General features: G+C 41.0%; 2 protein-coding genes across 6 annotated transcripts in view; both read right to left on the reverse strand.

The window, feature by feature from the left end:
- Positions 1-14,176, reverse strand: part of LOC143136422 (NLR family CARD domain-containing protein 3-like) — a 196,126-nt gene that overhangs the window by 144,713 nt on the left and 37,237 nt on the right. The window lies entirely within an intron of this gene.
- Positions 280-9,555, reverse strand: LOC143136930 (tripartite motif-containing protein 16-like). The gene is made up of 5 exons (XM_076297547.1): positions 9,356-9,555; positions 8,269-8,439; positions 7,478-7,651; positions 6,012-6,058; positions 280-827 (listed from the first exon to the last, which is right to left on the reverse strand). Exons 1-5 carry the CDS (start codon positions 9,472-9,474, stop codon positions 295-297), a joined length of 1,044 nt encoding a protein of 347 aa, XP_076153662.1. The 5' UTR covers positions 9,475-9,555; the 3' UTR covers positions 280-294.

Consider the following 14,176-nt stretch of genomic DNA (forward strand, 5'->3'; position numbering starts at 1 on the left):
TACTAAAGTTGGGGGGAGACTGAGGGTAGAGAGTAGATAGAGAGAGGGAGAGAGAGAGAGAGGGGGGGGGGGATGTACCTGTTGGAGGAGAGAGGGAGGAAAGAAGGGATTAGAGACTGGTAGAGAAAAAGAGAGATAAATAGAGAGACAACAGTGTCATACAAAAACACACACACACACACAAACCACACACACACACAACACACACACACTGAACAAGAGAGAGAGAGGGAGAGGGAGAGAGAGACAGAGAGACAGAGAGAGAGAAAGGGTGGATGTACCTATTGGAGGAGCTCATGTGATCTTGCACAGGGACACCTTACCCCAAACCCTAAACCCTGGATAGAGGGGCTCAGTGAATGTGGAGTGGAACGTGTGCAGGTGGGTGAGTGTGTCAGTGGAGACGCTGTAGAAGGACAGAGTGCCGGCCGGCCAGTCCAGGTAAACTCCTACTGTTCTGGAGCGGGAGGAGGAGGCAGGTATGTCAGTGTGTTTCTTATTGTGCAGGACAGAGTAACTGTGAGGAGAGCAGAACAGACTCCAGGACTTGGCATTCCATCCCATTGTGACGTCATCACTGTTCCCTTTCCTCTCGATGCTTTTATAGGCCACAGATATCTCAGCTCCATCATCTCCACTCCACTCAGCCTCCCAGTAGCAGCGTCCAGTCAGACCCTCTCTACACAACACCTGACCAGTGGAGTCAAATCTCTCTGGGTGTTCAGGATACGGCTGCTGCTTCTTCACACGTGTCACCTTTCTGTTCCCCTCAGAGAGAGAGAGTTCTCTGTGTGCTGTGTTTGGGTCCAGTGTGAGATCACAGGCATCTGCAGACAAGAGGAGAGAACATGAGAACACACACACACATACAGAGATAACATGAGAACACACACACACACACAAACACACACATGAGAACACACACACACCATGTCAACACCAACAAACACACACACATAATATGTCAACACAAAAAAACACTCCTACTCAATCTATCAACACACACACACACACTCCTACTCCTATTCAATCTACTAACACCAGTGATGCCAGTAACGCGTTACTTAGTAACGCGTTAGTGTATTTTTACCACTTTTTTCAGTAACGAGTAATCTAACGCGCTACTATTTACAAACCAGTAATCAGATTAAAGTTACTTATCTAAGTTACTGTGCGTTACTATTTTTGTCATGTTCCTTAATAAAAAGATATATTCTTTGCTTTCTTCTTGTCTTGGGTATTAATGTTATGTAGAGGCTATGGTCACGTTTTCAGCATGAGGACAATTCACGTGCAGTGACACAAACGTAAACAACAATGGAGGGAGAGACTGAGATGCACATTTCATCAGTCATTACTTTGAGTTTGTGTCAGTTAAACATGACAACATTAAGGTACATTGTACATTCTGTGCTGGCGACAAAGTGCTGTCTAGCTAGACATCCCAAGTCTCCCTAAGTTTTGGGAGTCTCCCACATATTGATAGCGGCTTCCTGACGCCCGCAAATTACATAAAATCTCCCGGAACCTAGAGCGAACAAGAGCACGCAAGCCAGACCGGACTTCAAATCAAAGATTCTAGAATCTTTGCTTCAAATCGCGTGTGCATAGCTTAATGCGCACACAACGGAGAGGGAGAGAGAGAGGAGTGGTGCGTTTGTGCCTGAAGCGCATCCAAGACAGAGAGCATCCTGGTCTGTTTTGCTAAATCAACCAATCCGTTTTCAGTGTAAGTGCTTATATCTCTTTTCTCCCAAACATAATTAATCAGTTCAGTCAGTGTATCTAGGAACAGAAGCGTCATGGCAGCGTCAGTGCCCCTCAAAAAGGAAGATTTAAGACCCATTTCACATCAGACTACACAAAAGTGTCCCCAATTGTCTCAAAAGATTAAAACATAATGATCATCTTGCACACTGCACTGTTTGTAACAGCAACTTTAGCATTGCTCACGGTGGGTTAAATGATTGCAAAAGACTTGTTGAGGTGAGTTTAACAAGTGTAATTTCATTTGCATATTATTCAGGCCTATAGGCTACAAGATGGCTAGTTGCCAAGGCATGAAAAAAAATCTACATATTTTACTATAACAGTTTCTATCAGTAGGCCTTCCTTATTTGGTGTACTTAGACATTATTGAACAAACATCTGAATTTCAGTATCTAAGTAGGTTAGGTTGGGATGTCTGCTATACATTGCTGTTAAAATGCACTTCCAGTATATTGAGTATAACTAATAAAGTAACTTGTAATCTAACTTAGTTACTTTTAAAATCAAGTAATCAGTAAAGTAACTAAGTTACTTTTTAAAGGAGTAATCAGTAATCAGTAATCAGATTACTTTTTCAAGGTAACTGTGGCAACACTGACTAACACACACACACACTCCTATTCAATCTACTAACACACACACACAAACACACACACACACACACACACACACACACACACACTCCTATTCTATCTACTAACACACACACACTCCTACTCAATCTACCAACACACACACACAATCTACCAACACACACACAAACACACACACACTCCTACTCAATCTACCAACACACACACACACACACACAACGCACACACACACACACACACACTTACCCAATCTACACACACACACACACACACACACACTCCTATTCAATCTACTAACACACACACACTCCTACTCAATCTACCAACACACACATACACACACACACACTAACTCAATCTACCAACACACACACACACACACACACACACACACACACACCTACTCAATCTACCAACACACACACACACACCTATTCAATCTACTATCACACACACACTCCTACTCAATCTACCAACACACACACACACACACACAATCTACCAACACACACACACACACACTCCTACCCAATCTACCAACACACGCACACACACACACGCACACACACACACTCCTACTCAATCTACCAACACACACACACTCCTACTCAATCTACCAACACACACACACACACACACACACACACACTCTACCAACACACACACACACACACACACAAACACTCCTACTCAATCTACCAACACACACATACACACACACACAAACCAACTCAATCTACCAACACACACACACACACACACACACCTACTCAATCTACCAACACACACACACACACACACTCCTACTCAATCTACCAAGACACACACACACACACTCCTACTCAATCTATCAACACACACACACTCTTACTCAATCTACCAACACACACACACACACACACTCTTACTCAATCTACTCAATCTACCAACACACACACACACACACACTCCTACTCAATCTACCAACACACACACACACACACTCCTACCCAATCTACCAAGACACACACACACACACACTCTTACTCAATCTACCAACTCACACACAAACACACTCCTATTCAATCTACTAACACACACACACACACACACTCTCTACTAACACACACACACACACACACACACACTCTCCTACTCAATCTACACTCTAAACCCAGATGTAGTTGTAATAAATATGTTAGGTGGTCACTACTAATGTTTGTGTGTTTTGTGAAAACTCTATGTCATAACTAAAAGAAATGAGTTGATTGTACTATTTAAGTGAAATATACAGTGCACTGATCATGTTAAGCAGAGAGAACGATAAATGTTATGTTTTTGCAAGGCAGAGGAGGGGTCTAAAAAAATTCTGCCCATCAACCGTTCCTCCTGCTTCTCAGTCCAGATGAATGACTCCATGCCTCGTGCTGCTGTGACAAATAGGCTACTACATCAAATGGTGGGTGAACTGTCTGATGAACTTGTTGAAAAATTTAAATTCTGATGAAATAACCGAAAATGATGTTCAGTTTGACCAATAGTTAGCTATATGTTTGTTTACGTGATTAACTTACATTAACCTGAGAAAAGTAAGGTAAGCTCCGTTGTTAGCATGCTAGTAGTCTTTCGGACAGTTAGCTCATGGTAGCTACCTTCCAATGGGTGTGTATGCCAGATTATAACAATATCACATATGTTTTCGTGTAAATATACTTGTCTTGGTGCTACTAAGTTTAATTCAGACTTTATCATTGAAATAGGTGTTTCTGTCTGTAGACAGTTTTAGCTAACCATAGCAGCACATGTTGGTTAGCTTTTGGCTAATGTTAGCCGATGTCCATTCACTTATTTGTTGCATTCATAGGTGATATAACAAACTTTTCTTTCAACTGTGTAAATGAACATGGACTAAAAAATTGTTTTCTTATGTTCTTTTTTATAGGTTCTTCGTCTTTTTTTTTATAGGTTCTTCATCTACAGTGGATGTGGAATATTTATGAGTTTAAATGTTGTTTGTTTATGTTTTATCAATAATAAAAGGCATTCCTATACATTGTGATGAATTTCTTTTCAATTTTTAATAAAACAATTAATTTAATACAGTACCCTAATCTTAAAATAAAAAAACAATAGGCCTATCTACAGAACTTAGTTCATATTTTAATGAATTTGTTAACATGCATTTTAACCTAGTTATTTTATACAACTGCAACTTCTGAAACAATAAGTTAAGTGAACTAAAGATTTTTAGTAAAGACTACTAATGTAAGCTTCATTTGTCTACAGCATCAACATAAAGTTGTTAGTTGACACAACTAAACATGTTTAGTTTTATGTTTTGTAAAAACTAGAATGGTTTAAGGCAATCGGTTTCCACGCAATTTTCTAGTAATGACAACTAGTTCGGGTTTAAAGTGTACCAACACACACACATGCACACTCCTACCCAATGTACCAAGACACACACACACTCACACTCCTACTCAATCTACCAACACACACATACACACACACACAAACCAACTCAATCTACCAACACACACACACACACACACACACCTACTCAATCTACCAACACACACACACACACACACTCCTACTCAATCTACCAAGACACACACACACACACTCCTACTCAATCTATCAACACACACACACTCTTACTCAATCTACCAACACACACACACACACACACTCTTACTCAATCTACTCAATCTACCAACACACACACACACACACACTCCTACTCAATCTACCAACACACACACACACACACTCCTACCCAATCTACCAAGACACACACACACACACTCTTACTCAATCTACCAACTCACACACAAACACACTCCTATTCAATCTACTAACACACACACACACACACACTCTCTACTAACACACACACACACACACACACACACACTCTCCTACTCAATCTACCAACACACACACATGCACACTCCTACCCAATGTACCAAGACACACACACACTCACACTCCTACTCAATCTACCAAGACACACACACACACACTCTTACTCAATCTACCAACTCACACACAAACACACTCCTATTCAATCTACTAACACACACACACACACACACACACTCTCTACTAACACACACACACACACACACACACACTCTCCTACTCAATCTACCAACACACACACATGCACACTCCTACCCAATGTACCAAGACACACACACACACTCACACTCCTACCCAATCTACCAAGACACACACACACTCACACTCTTACTCAATCTACCAACACACACACACAAACACACACACACACACACACACACACACACACACACACACACTCTTACTCAATCTACCAACACACACACACACCTACTCAATCTACCAACTCACACACAGGCACACACTTAGACATACACACACACACACACACACACACACTCTTACTCAATCTACCAACACACACACACACACACCTACTCAATCTACCAACTCACACACAGGCACACACACACACACACACACAGGCACACACACACAAAGGCACACACACACAGACACACATACACACACATTGCTATTAGACACCCATACACACATTCAAGCATACCATGCTAAAACATGTGAATGTGAATGATCACAAATAGTGTATAAACAATAATAATTTTAAAAAAAAGAACTTACATCTCAGCAAACGTGGTCGTGCTTTGCTTAGAGAAGCATGGTCAGTTCTGTAAGAAAAGCAAAATGTCAGAAACATGTACCACTTGACAGATGTCAACACTGCTGTTATTCTGTTTGTGCCACCTGTGAAATGTAAGGTGATTTATTATCCCACAGAAAAGTCTGCCGCCGTATATAAATTATACATATATGTTTCGCATGCACGCATACAAAGGCTCCTACTTGTCCCAAGGTGACGCCTCAAGACCCCTCTAGTTCTCAGAAGGAGACAATCATGAAGTAAAAAGCCCCAACACTGTCTATCCTGTACTTAGATAGAGTTAGTGAGCAACCAGAGGACTACCTCTGAATAACAAATGCACTTTCCAACAGTGAAACTCCATTATTTAATGCATGATCAGGGACCACCAGCAACACAAGCAAGTCTTTCTGTTAATCTTGCAGCCTGGAATCTGAGAGGCGTTCAGATTCGGTAAACAGTCATGAATGTTTATGGTCAATATGCTTTCTCGGAACAGTTACACACAAACAGAAAACTGTTTGCAAAGTTTCCTTAACATTTGGCTACGCCTGCAAATTTGAATGCACCTCTAAATATTTGCACTTTTGCATGTTGCATCAAAGAGATAAATACACTTCAGTGTAAAGCAGCTAATATAATACACATTTGAAAAGAGGCCGGTACGCTCGGTATGAAAAAATAACTATGGTCTCCAAAATAGAGACAATCAGCACGGTTCCATGCAGCAAATAAACGGTTTCAAATCAGTTTATTGGGAATAAACCGAATATGCGTGTGTCTTGTAAACACCTCATTCTGATTGAAATAAACCAAAAAAGGCCATATTCAGTTTATTAATAAACCAAAGCATAAGCCTGTTTTAAACGGAATATTGGGTCATGAAAACACTTTAAACGGAATATGCTCCCAGAAGGAAGAGTGTTGTAGGCCTGCGCATGCTCAATTCCCACAGAATTAGGAAAACATGAACCGATTGTCTCTCAGGCACTTTCCTAATCATGGCAAAACAACGCACACACTTTTGGAAAGACGAGTAGACAAACTTATGTCTTGCAATCATGCACGTCATGGAGTTCATCGACGGGAGAAAATGTCGTAATAGCGACGTTTTCAAAAAGTTTTGTTAAAAACTTGATGAGGATGGCTATCGATGTACGCTTGAACAAGTGAAATATAGGTGGAAGACCCTGAAGCTGTTGTATTATGCAGCCAAAAGAGGGAATTCCACCAGTGGAGATTTACGTCAGGACGTTGGGAACCTATTTCCTAGGGTTAGACAGCAATACGCTCAAAATGTGACATTCTACTTGCTTGTAAACAGGTTAAACGGAATATTGACATAAACGGAATTTGGGCAATAGACTGATTCAAAACGGTTTATTCCTGGCATGAAAACGTGCTGAATGTTTAAATGTGCAACAATGGGGGTTCTTTCTGAACATACTTCAGTATCTCCAGTTTACAGACAGGATCCTCCAGTCTAGCAGATAACAGCTTCAGTCCTGATTCTCCAGGATAATTGTAGCTGAGATCAAGCAGTTTTAAATTGGAGGGGTTTGAAGACAGAGCTGAAGCAAGAAAACAACAACCCTTCTCTGAGATGAGACAATCAGAGAGCCTGAGAGAGAGAGAGAGAGAGAGAGAGAGAGAGAGAGAGAGAGAGAGAGAGAGAGAGACTCTAGTAAATTGAATATCATGACTGTGATGCGAAGTGTGGAGGAGATATTTATTGAATTAGTACACACTCCTCCTTAGACACATTTGTTTTTACAGTTATCAAAATTTAACTGAAAAAACTTCCTATCAGCACTATATCTATTCAGCACCTAAATGACATTGTTGGGCAGTGGACTTTAAGAATAGGCATTATTATTAATAGTTCTATAAATGATAGAAAATATCAATAGACTACAGAACTGCTCCAGTGCTCTAAATAAATGTTCAGGCACCATGTAAAACACACTGTACTTGGCCTCTGGCCTCGTGCCTGATTGCAAATAACAGCCATGGTGATATCTGCTACCGATGCCACTCTCACTCGTGCCATATTACTTTATTGTAACATAATGTGTCACGGACTAGACCAATCCAGAAACAGATTTTGAAACTCTAAGCATAAGCAATAAGGTTCAGCATGTTCAATGCTACTTTTTGGTTCTGACCAATTGATGTTATATTGTCATGGTTTTTCTCCCTAATCAGGAAATCTAAGATGATAATAAAATGTATACCCACCTTAATGTGTGTATTTTGCAGTTAAAACTGGACAGTCCTTTTGAGAGAAGCTGAACTCCAGAATCCCCCAGATCATTGTCACTCAAGTCCAGCTGTAGCAGGGAGTTTGGTGATTGTAGAACTGAAGCAACAATCTCACAGGATTTATCTGTGAGTTTACAGTCAGCAAATCTGCAACGACATTTGACAGAATTATGACAGAACTCAACATATCACTATGCAAGGTTACTTTGAATCAAATCGACTAAATTTAGTGAAATGCAAAGAAAATGGTACCAGTCTAAACAGTTGATGCTGCATTTAGATTTGCTGATTATTGATTGATTCATGATTCATTTGTTGCCTGTAGTGAGGACTAGAGTCCTTCTGCAGTAACAGTAACAGGGCACATACTGTAGCCTACTTGTAAACAACACTAGAATTACATTAGAAGCGCATTTACTCCTGGGTTTCCCGCTTTTCGTTGATTATGGTATCTGCCAATCAAATGTACTGTTGTTCTAGTGTATGGAGACACTACAGTAGGAAATGTATTTTGTTATTCAAAAGTTTTTTGAATAAAGTTTTTTGCTTAAGTCTGTAAATCAAATGTTCTGTTCTGTGTGGATGTGTGGAAAATCCAGACCCTGGTAATCTAGAAAGATTAAGGGTCACGAACAATGTAATGGCCCAACTCCAGGGGCGGCAACAAGCATGCATTTAAAAATCTCACTGCATGCAATTGGATAACACTAGACCATGTTTACTCTGAATGATTTCGGACTTTGACGCAATCGGATAACACTACGGCCAATGTGTACTGTCCTCCAACTTTGCAGCACTGTCTTCATCAGTTTAGCTGGTTCCCCGGAATGCAAGGGGAAAAAGTAACGTGCATCACTGCTCATTGCCAGAGTGTCTCGCAGAGACAATTCCATTGTGCTCTCGCGAGAACTCTGGATTTCCAGGGTAGGAGATTACGCAGTAGGGATGCAATTCCATGTATCCTGACTTATGTAAATGTAAGTATGTATAAATAAACACATAAATAAATAAATAAATAAACCCAGACTACATCTTGATGTTTCTGGTTCTCTAGATTACATACTGAAGTGTTTCAACTTTGCGGTGAGGATCCTCCAGTGTAGCAGATAACAGCTTCTGTGCTGATCCTCCAGAATGATTGTTGTTCACGTACAGCTCTTTCACACAGGAGGGGTTTATCATCAGAGCCAGAGCCAGACAGACATAACCTTCATCTGATACACCACACTTGCTGAGTCTGAGAGAGAGAGAAAGAGAGAGAGGGGGGGGGGTATTTTATAATTAAAAGCCCTGTGCACACCAGACACGTCATGAAACCCCAGAGTGAAGATTTCAACTTAACACGTCACATATGATATACTGTAGGCCAGCGCAGTGCAATCGGTTGAGCCCATCAGGTCAGGTCACTCATCCATCCCATCCATGCACGCACGCACAGACACGCACACACACACACTTTGCTGTGACAAAAGTTCATCAATGTATCAGTTCAGTCCATGGAGACCGACAGACTTTACGTTAACGTTAGTGATGGCCGTTCAAACGAGTGTCTTTCAAGAAAAATACTCCTTGTTAACTAGTCTACGTGTTAGGTTTAGTCTACGTTGACTGTTCCACTAGGTCGCTAAAAGAATGTGTAAAACAAACCGTAGGCTACAGTACATTTCAGGCGACACACAAACACAACACACCTCTTAGCAGACCAGCAGCGGAGACTGGTCACTGGTGGGCAGGGATGACGCGAGGCGACCGTTGCCCTGAGAATCGCTGTGGAGTTGGGAAGGTTGGCTGCGCGTGCGATGAGCTCCACCAAGTTGTAACGTTAACGTTAACTTAGTCTCACTAACGTATGGCAGACACTCCCTCTTCTCTGTCCTTCCCGATCGACAGTAAACAGCTCCCAAGACGGTTGTACCGGAATGTGTTAATACTCTCTTACTGATCTAGTTAGCACTAGCACTTACCGCTTCAGTTACCAAATGACTAGCAGCTAACGTTAACGTCTTCCCTCAAACAACTGCCACATCCAGCTACTACTGCTAACCTCCGCAATGTCGACTCAACAGACTCATACTGAAAATAATACGTGACTATCGACCTCAGTGACTGTACGACCTAACTTTACTACAGTAGACTGAACTGTTATGACAGCTTGTAGCCTTTTTAGTAACTTTTTCATCCCACTGTCAAAACTGTGTAGCTTCATGTCTTCTCTGTCTTCCAACTGTCCCGGTTGCTAGGCAGCGAGTGCGACGTCACCCAAACCCCACGGGTTTCCCGTTTACCAACAAAACTAAATGCGCGCGCAGCCGTTGGGCAGAAGACGCTTGGTGGCCGTCCACAACGTTATAAACTTAACCTAAATAGTCGGCTGCTGTAATAGTCAGGACCAGATTTCAGGATTATGTAACCCTGTAGGCATTTTTGAGGAAAAGTTGTTATACAGCATTTTTAGATAGTTCAAATTGTCCTTAATACAAATCCACCAATGTAAGTGACAAACTGGGAAAGTTTTGTGGTGATACATAAAAGTTTAAAATGTTACCCTATCTACCAGTATTTTTCTCACCTGAGTGCAAGGCATCTATTTTTGAATGAAAATTCCGAGAAACTGGTTGTTATACATGATATTTTGAAGGTTCAATGTCTCCTGAATATAAATCCACTATATAACATATTCATTAGGGTACCAGTTCTTAATATTTTGTACTGAAACAATATGCGTCTCAGACACTTTCAAAACACCACTGTATGAATGGGGGGGGGGGGGGGGGGACATAGATATCACCGTAAAACTCAGTTTTCTGAAATGTTATTTTTACTTATTATTGATTCATACAAGTATCACATGACATTCTGCATTTGCAAGCAGCAGTACATGGGTTAGGCTTACAACTGCATCTAGCTGTCTTGCATCCTTTGGTGCAACCACAGGAGATAAACTCCTCACAAGCATCCGGAACCGGAGGTAGTGACATGAGTTGAGGAACAAGTGTACTTTCCTCCATTTTCCATCCCATGGTCTCAGGGGGTGGCAGAATTGGCTGCTGCATGTGGGCCTGCTGCCAGACCAAAGCCTGGAAGTGAGAACGCTGAATGTGGAAGTAGAGAGAATCTCTGGTTGGTGGCAGTCTTTCTATTGTCATGCCCTTCACAAACATGCTTACTCGAACGTCATTGATGTTGTCAACATTCATTGCTCCATACAGTTTCACTAAGATCAGGACCTTCACCAAGCCCCTTTAACAGATGATGATGCTGTACAAATACATCCCAACATTACTTTTTTGTGCGTCCAGATGTACGAAGTTGAGTCACTTCCAGCGCATGAAAACCTGGAAGCAGATCGAGGACCTGTGGTTCCATCTGCAAATGTTCCACTATGGTATGAACTGGAATGTACTTTCTGTCCTTTGCTGTACCTGCCTTCATCCAGATCTTGTGGAAATGGGCAATCAGCAGTACCAAGATGTCGGTGTCTCTCGCTGAGACAACAATGTTTGATGCGTTGCTTCCAATGCAGTGAAGAAAAATTCTTGTGTCCGCTTCTTCATGCTTGGCTTCCAAGCAGTCAGTGTTAAAGGTTGAATTAGAGGCTTCAACTCTCTCTTCATCACTGAAGCCACCTGCAGCAACTATGATCTTATTTGCTGGAGCTCCAACAATCAGCTGTTGGGATAAAAAGTGTGCAAGATCAGCCTTGTTGTCTGCATGAGCAATAAAGTTCTCCCACTTTGCAGGAAGAGGCAAATCTCTGCTCTCATTTGGTCTTCTGATTGCCACCAAGCCTCTTCCACGGTGCTGTTTTGGAGCCTAGAAGGTTACCTTCAACCCATGCCTCTAACAGTCCAGATGATTGGATGTGCTTGCCAATGACTTCCAAAAATGTCATGGCAGTATGAAGGCCACCTAGTCTGACAATGAGGCAATCCATATAGTCAGCATTTGTCCACTTTAACTCCATTAATTTACAAAACAATGCCTCATCCACTGTAATGACAATGTGATGCTGGAAATGTGTGCACATTAGCGCATATTTCAGTAGATTAAGCCTCATTTGCATATTTAAACATTACATTTCAGAAAACTTGTAATACAAAAAGTACTTGTCTTAATGTCAGACACCAACTGGGAAAGTTTTGTGGTGATGCATAGAAGTTAATCTACCAGTATTTTCTCGTCTGAGAGCAAGGCATCCATTTTTAAATGAAAATTCCGAGAAACTGGGGACCTAAAAAAAATGTTATACGGTGGATTTGTATTTAGGACCCTTTGAACTGTCTAAAAATGCTGTATAACAATTTTTCCTCAAAAATGCAATTGATGCTTCATCCAATGTGTACGTGTCAAGTTTGGAAATTTGTGCATATTAGCGCATATTTCAGTAGATTAAGACTCATTTGCATATTTAAACATTACATTTCAGAAAACTTGTAATACAAAAAATACTTGTCTTAATGTAAGTGACAAACTGGGAAAGTTTTGTGGTGATCCATAAAGGTTTACATTTTTACCCTATCTACCAGTATTTTCTCGCCTTAGAGCAAGGCATCCATTTTTGAAGGAAAATTATGAGAAACTTGGGACCTAAAAAAAATGTTATATGGTGGATTTGTATTTAGGACCCTTTGAACTGTCTAAAAATGCTGTATAACCATTTTTCCTCAAAAATGCAATTGATGCTTTATCCAATGTGTACGTGTCAAGTTTGGAAATTTGTGCATATTAGCGCATATTTCAGTAGATTAAGCCTCATTTGCATATTTAAACATTACATTTCAAAAAACTTGTAATACAAAAAATACTTGTCTTAATGTACGTGACAAACTGGGAAAGTTTTGTGGTGATCCATAAAGGTTTAAATTGTTACCCTATCTACCAGTATTTTCTCGCCTGAGAGCAAGGCATCAATTTTTGAAGGAAAATTCTGAGAAACTTGGGACCTAAAAAAAATGTTATATGGTGGATTTGTATTAAGGACCCTTTGAACAATCTAAAAATGCTGTATAACAACTTTTCCTCAAAAATGCCTACTGCCTCTTTTCTGAGGCCTTTTTTCAATGTTTGGTCCAGACTATAAGCTACAATCAGATTTTTCTGTATACCCCTGTTGTCTCAATGATAATAACATCTCATTTCAGACTATATTTCAGAGTTTGCCGTTCATTTGCATTATTAATATAACATCGTATTTTGTCATTTTTGGCAAAGACATGTAGCCTAGAAATCTAGACGCGCCCCTAGCGGCAGCAGGGCTAGTCTAGCAACTCTCCGTTGGCTTGTGAGCTCCAGAAACCGAAACTTCGACGGGCCAATGAAATTGTGTATAGAGTCGTTAGGTGGGCTTAACATAATGATTGATGGCAGAGTTGCAACGGTTTGGCTTGAATTCCCTGCTACTTGAAAACAAATAAGATGGATGTTGCTGTTGGCGAACAGTGTGACACGAGTTAAGCTTTTATTAAGTTGGCAAACGTTTGAACTAGCCAACTAGCTCCGCTGGTGGGAAACGCATGGGACTCATAGCGCTGCCGCTGTCCTATTGCGTGCAGAGGGAATTTGAAAGACAACTGATTATCCCGCCCCTCGGACTGAGCACTGCGAACGGTGAGTGTCCAGACCCTACATGTTAATGTGGGTCTGGCTCGCCAGGCTAGAAGACATGCATTCCGTTAGGGCAGGGATGTCAAAGTCAAATACATTAGAGGGCCAAAAAACCAAATTTGCTACAAGCCGAGGGCCGGACTGGTTCAAAACATATTCAAATGACTGCACGTAACCTATTAAACCAAGACGTGTACTGTATTTTATTTAATGATTAAATGAATAATGACTGTGACTGAAGTGCGGGCAAAGTTTGCATGTACGATTTTTCCCATCCTCA

Source organism: Alosa pseudoharengus, unplaced genomic scaffold (genome assembly GCF_046254945.1).
Source record: "Alosa pseudoharengus isolate Yale_2024_CS ecotype anadromous, Long Island Sound unplaced genomic scaffold, YU_APseudo_1.1 YU_APseudo_1.1_scf_1, whole genome shotgun sequence".
In the NCBI taxonomy this organism is placed as follows: domain Eukaryota; kingdom Metazoa; phylum Chordata; class Actinopteri; order Clupeiformes; family Clupeidae; genus Alosa; species Alosa pseudoharengus.

Coding starts and splice junctions, on each gene's coding strand:
- LOC143136930 (XM_076297547.1), bottom strand. CDS start 9,474: ATGATAAACCCCTCCTGTGTGAAAGAGCTGTACGTGAACAACAATCAT. Junction 6,059..7,477: donor TGTAAACTGGAGATACTGAA/GTATGTTCAGAA, acceptor CTTTTCTTACAG/AACTGACCATGCTTCTCTAA. Junction 828..6,011: donor ACGACCACGTTTGCTGAGAT/GTAAGTTCTTTT, acceptor TCTTGTCTGCAG/ATGCCTGTGATCTCACACTG.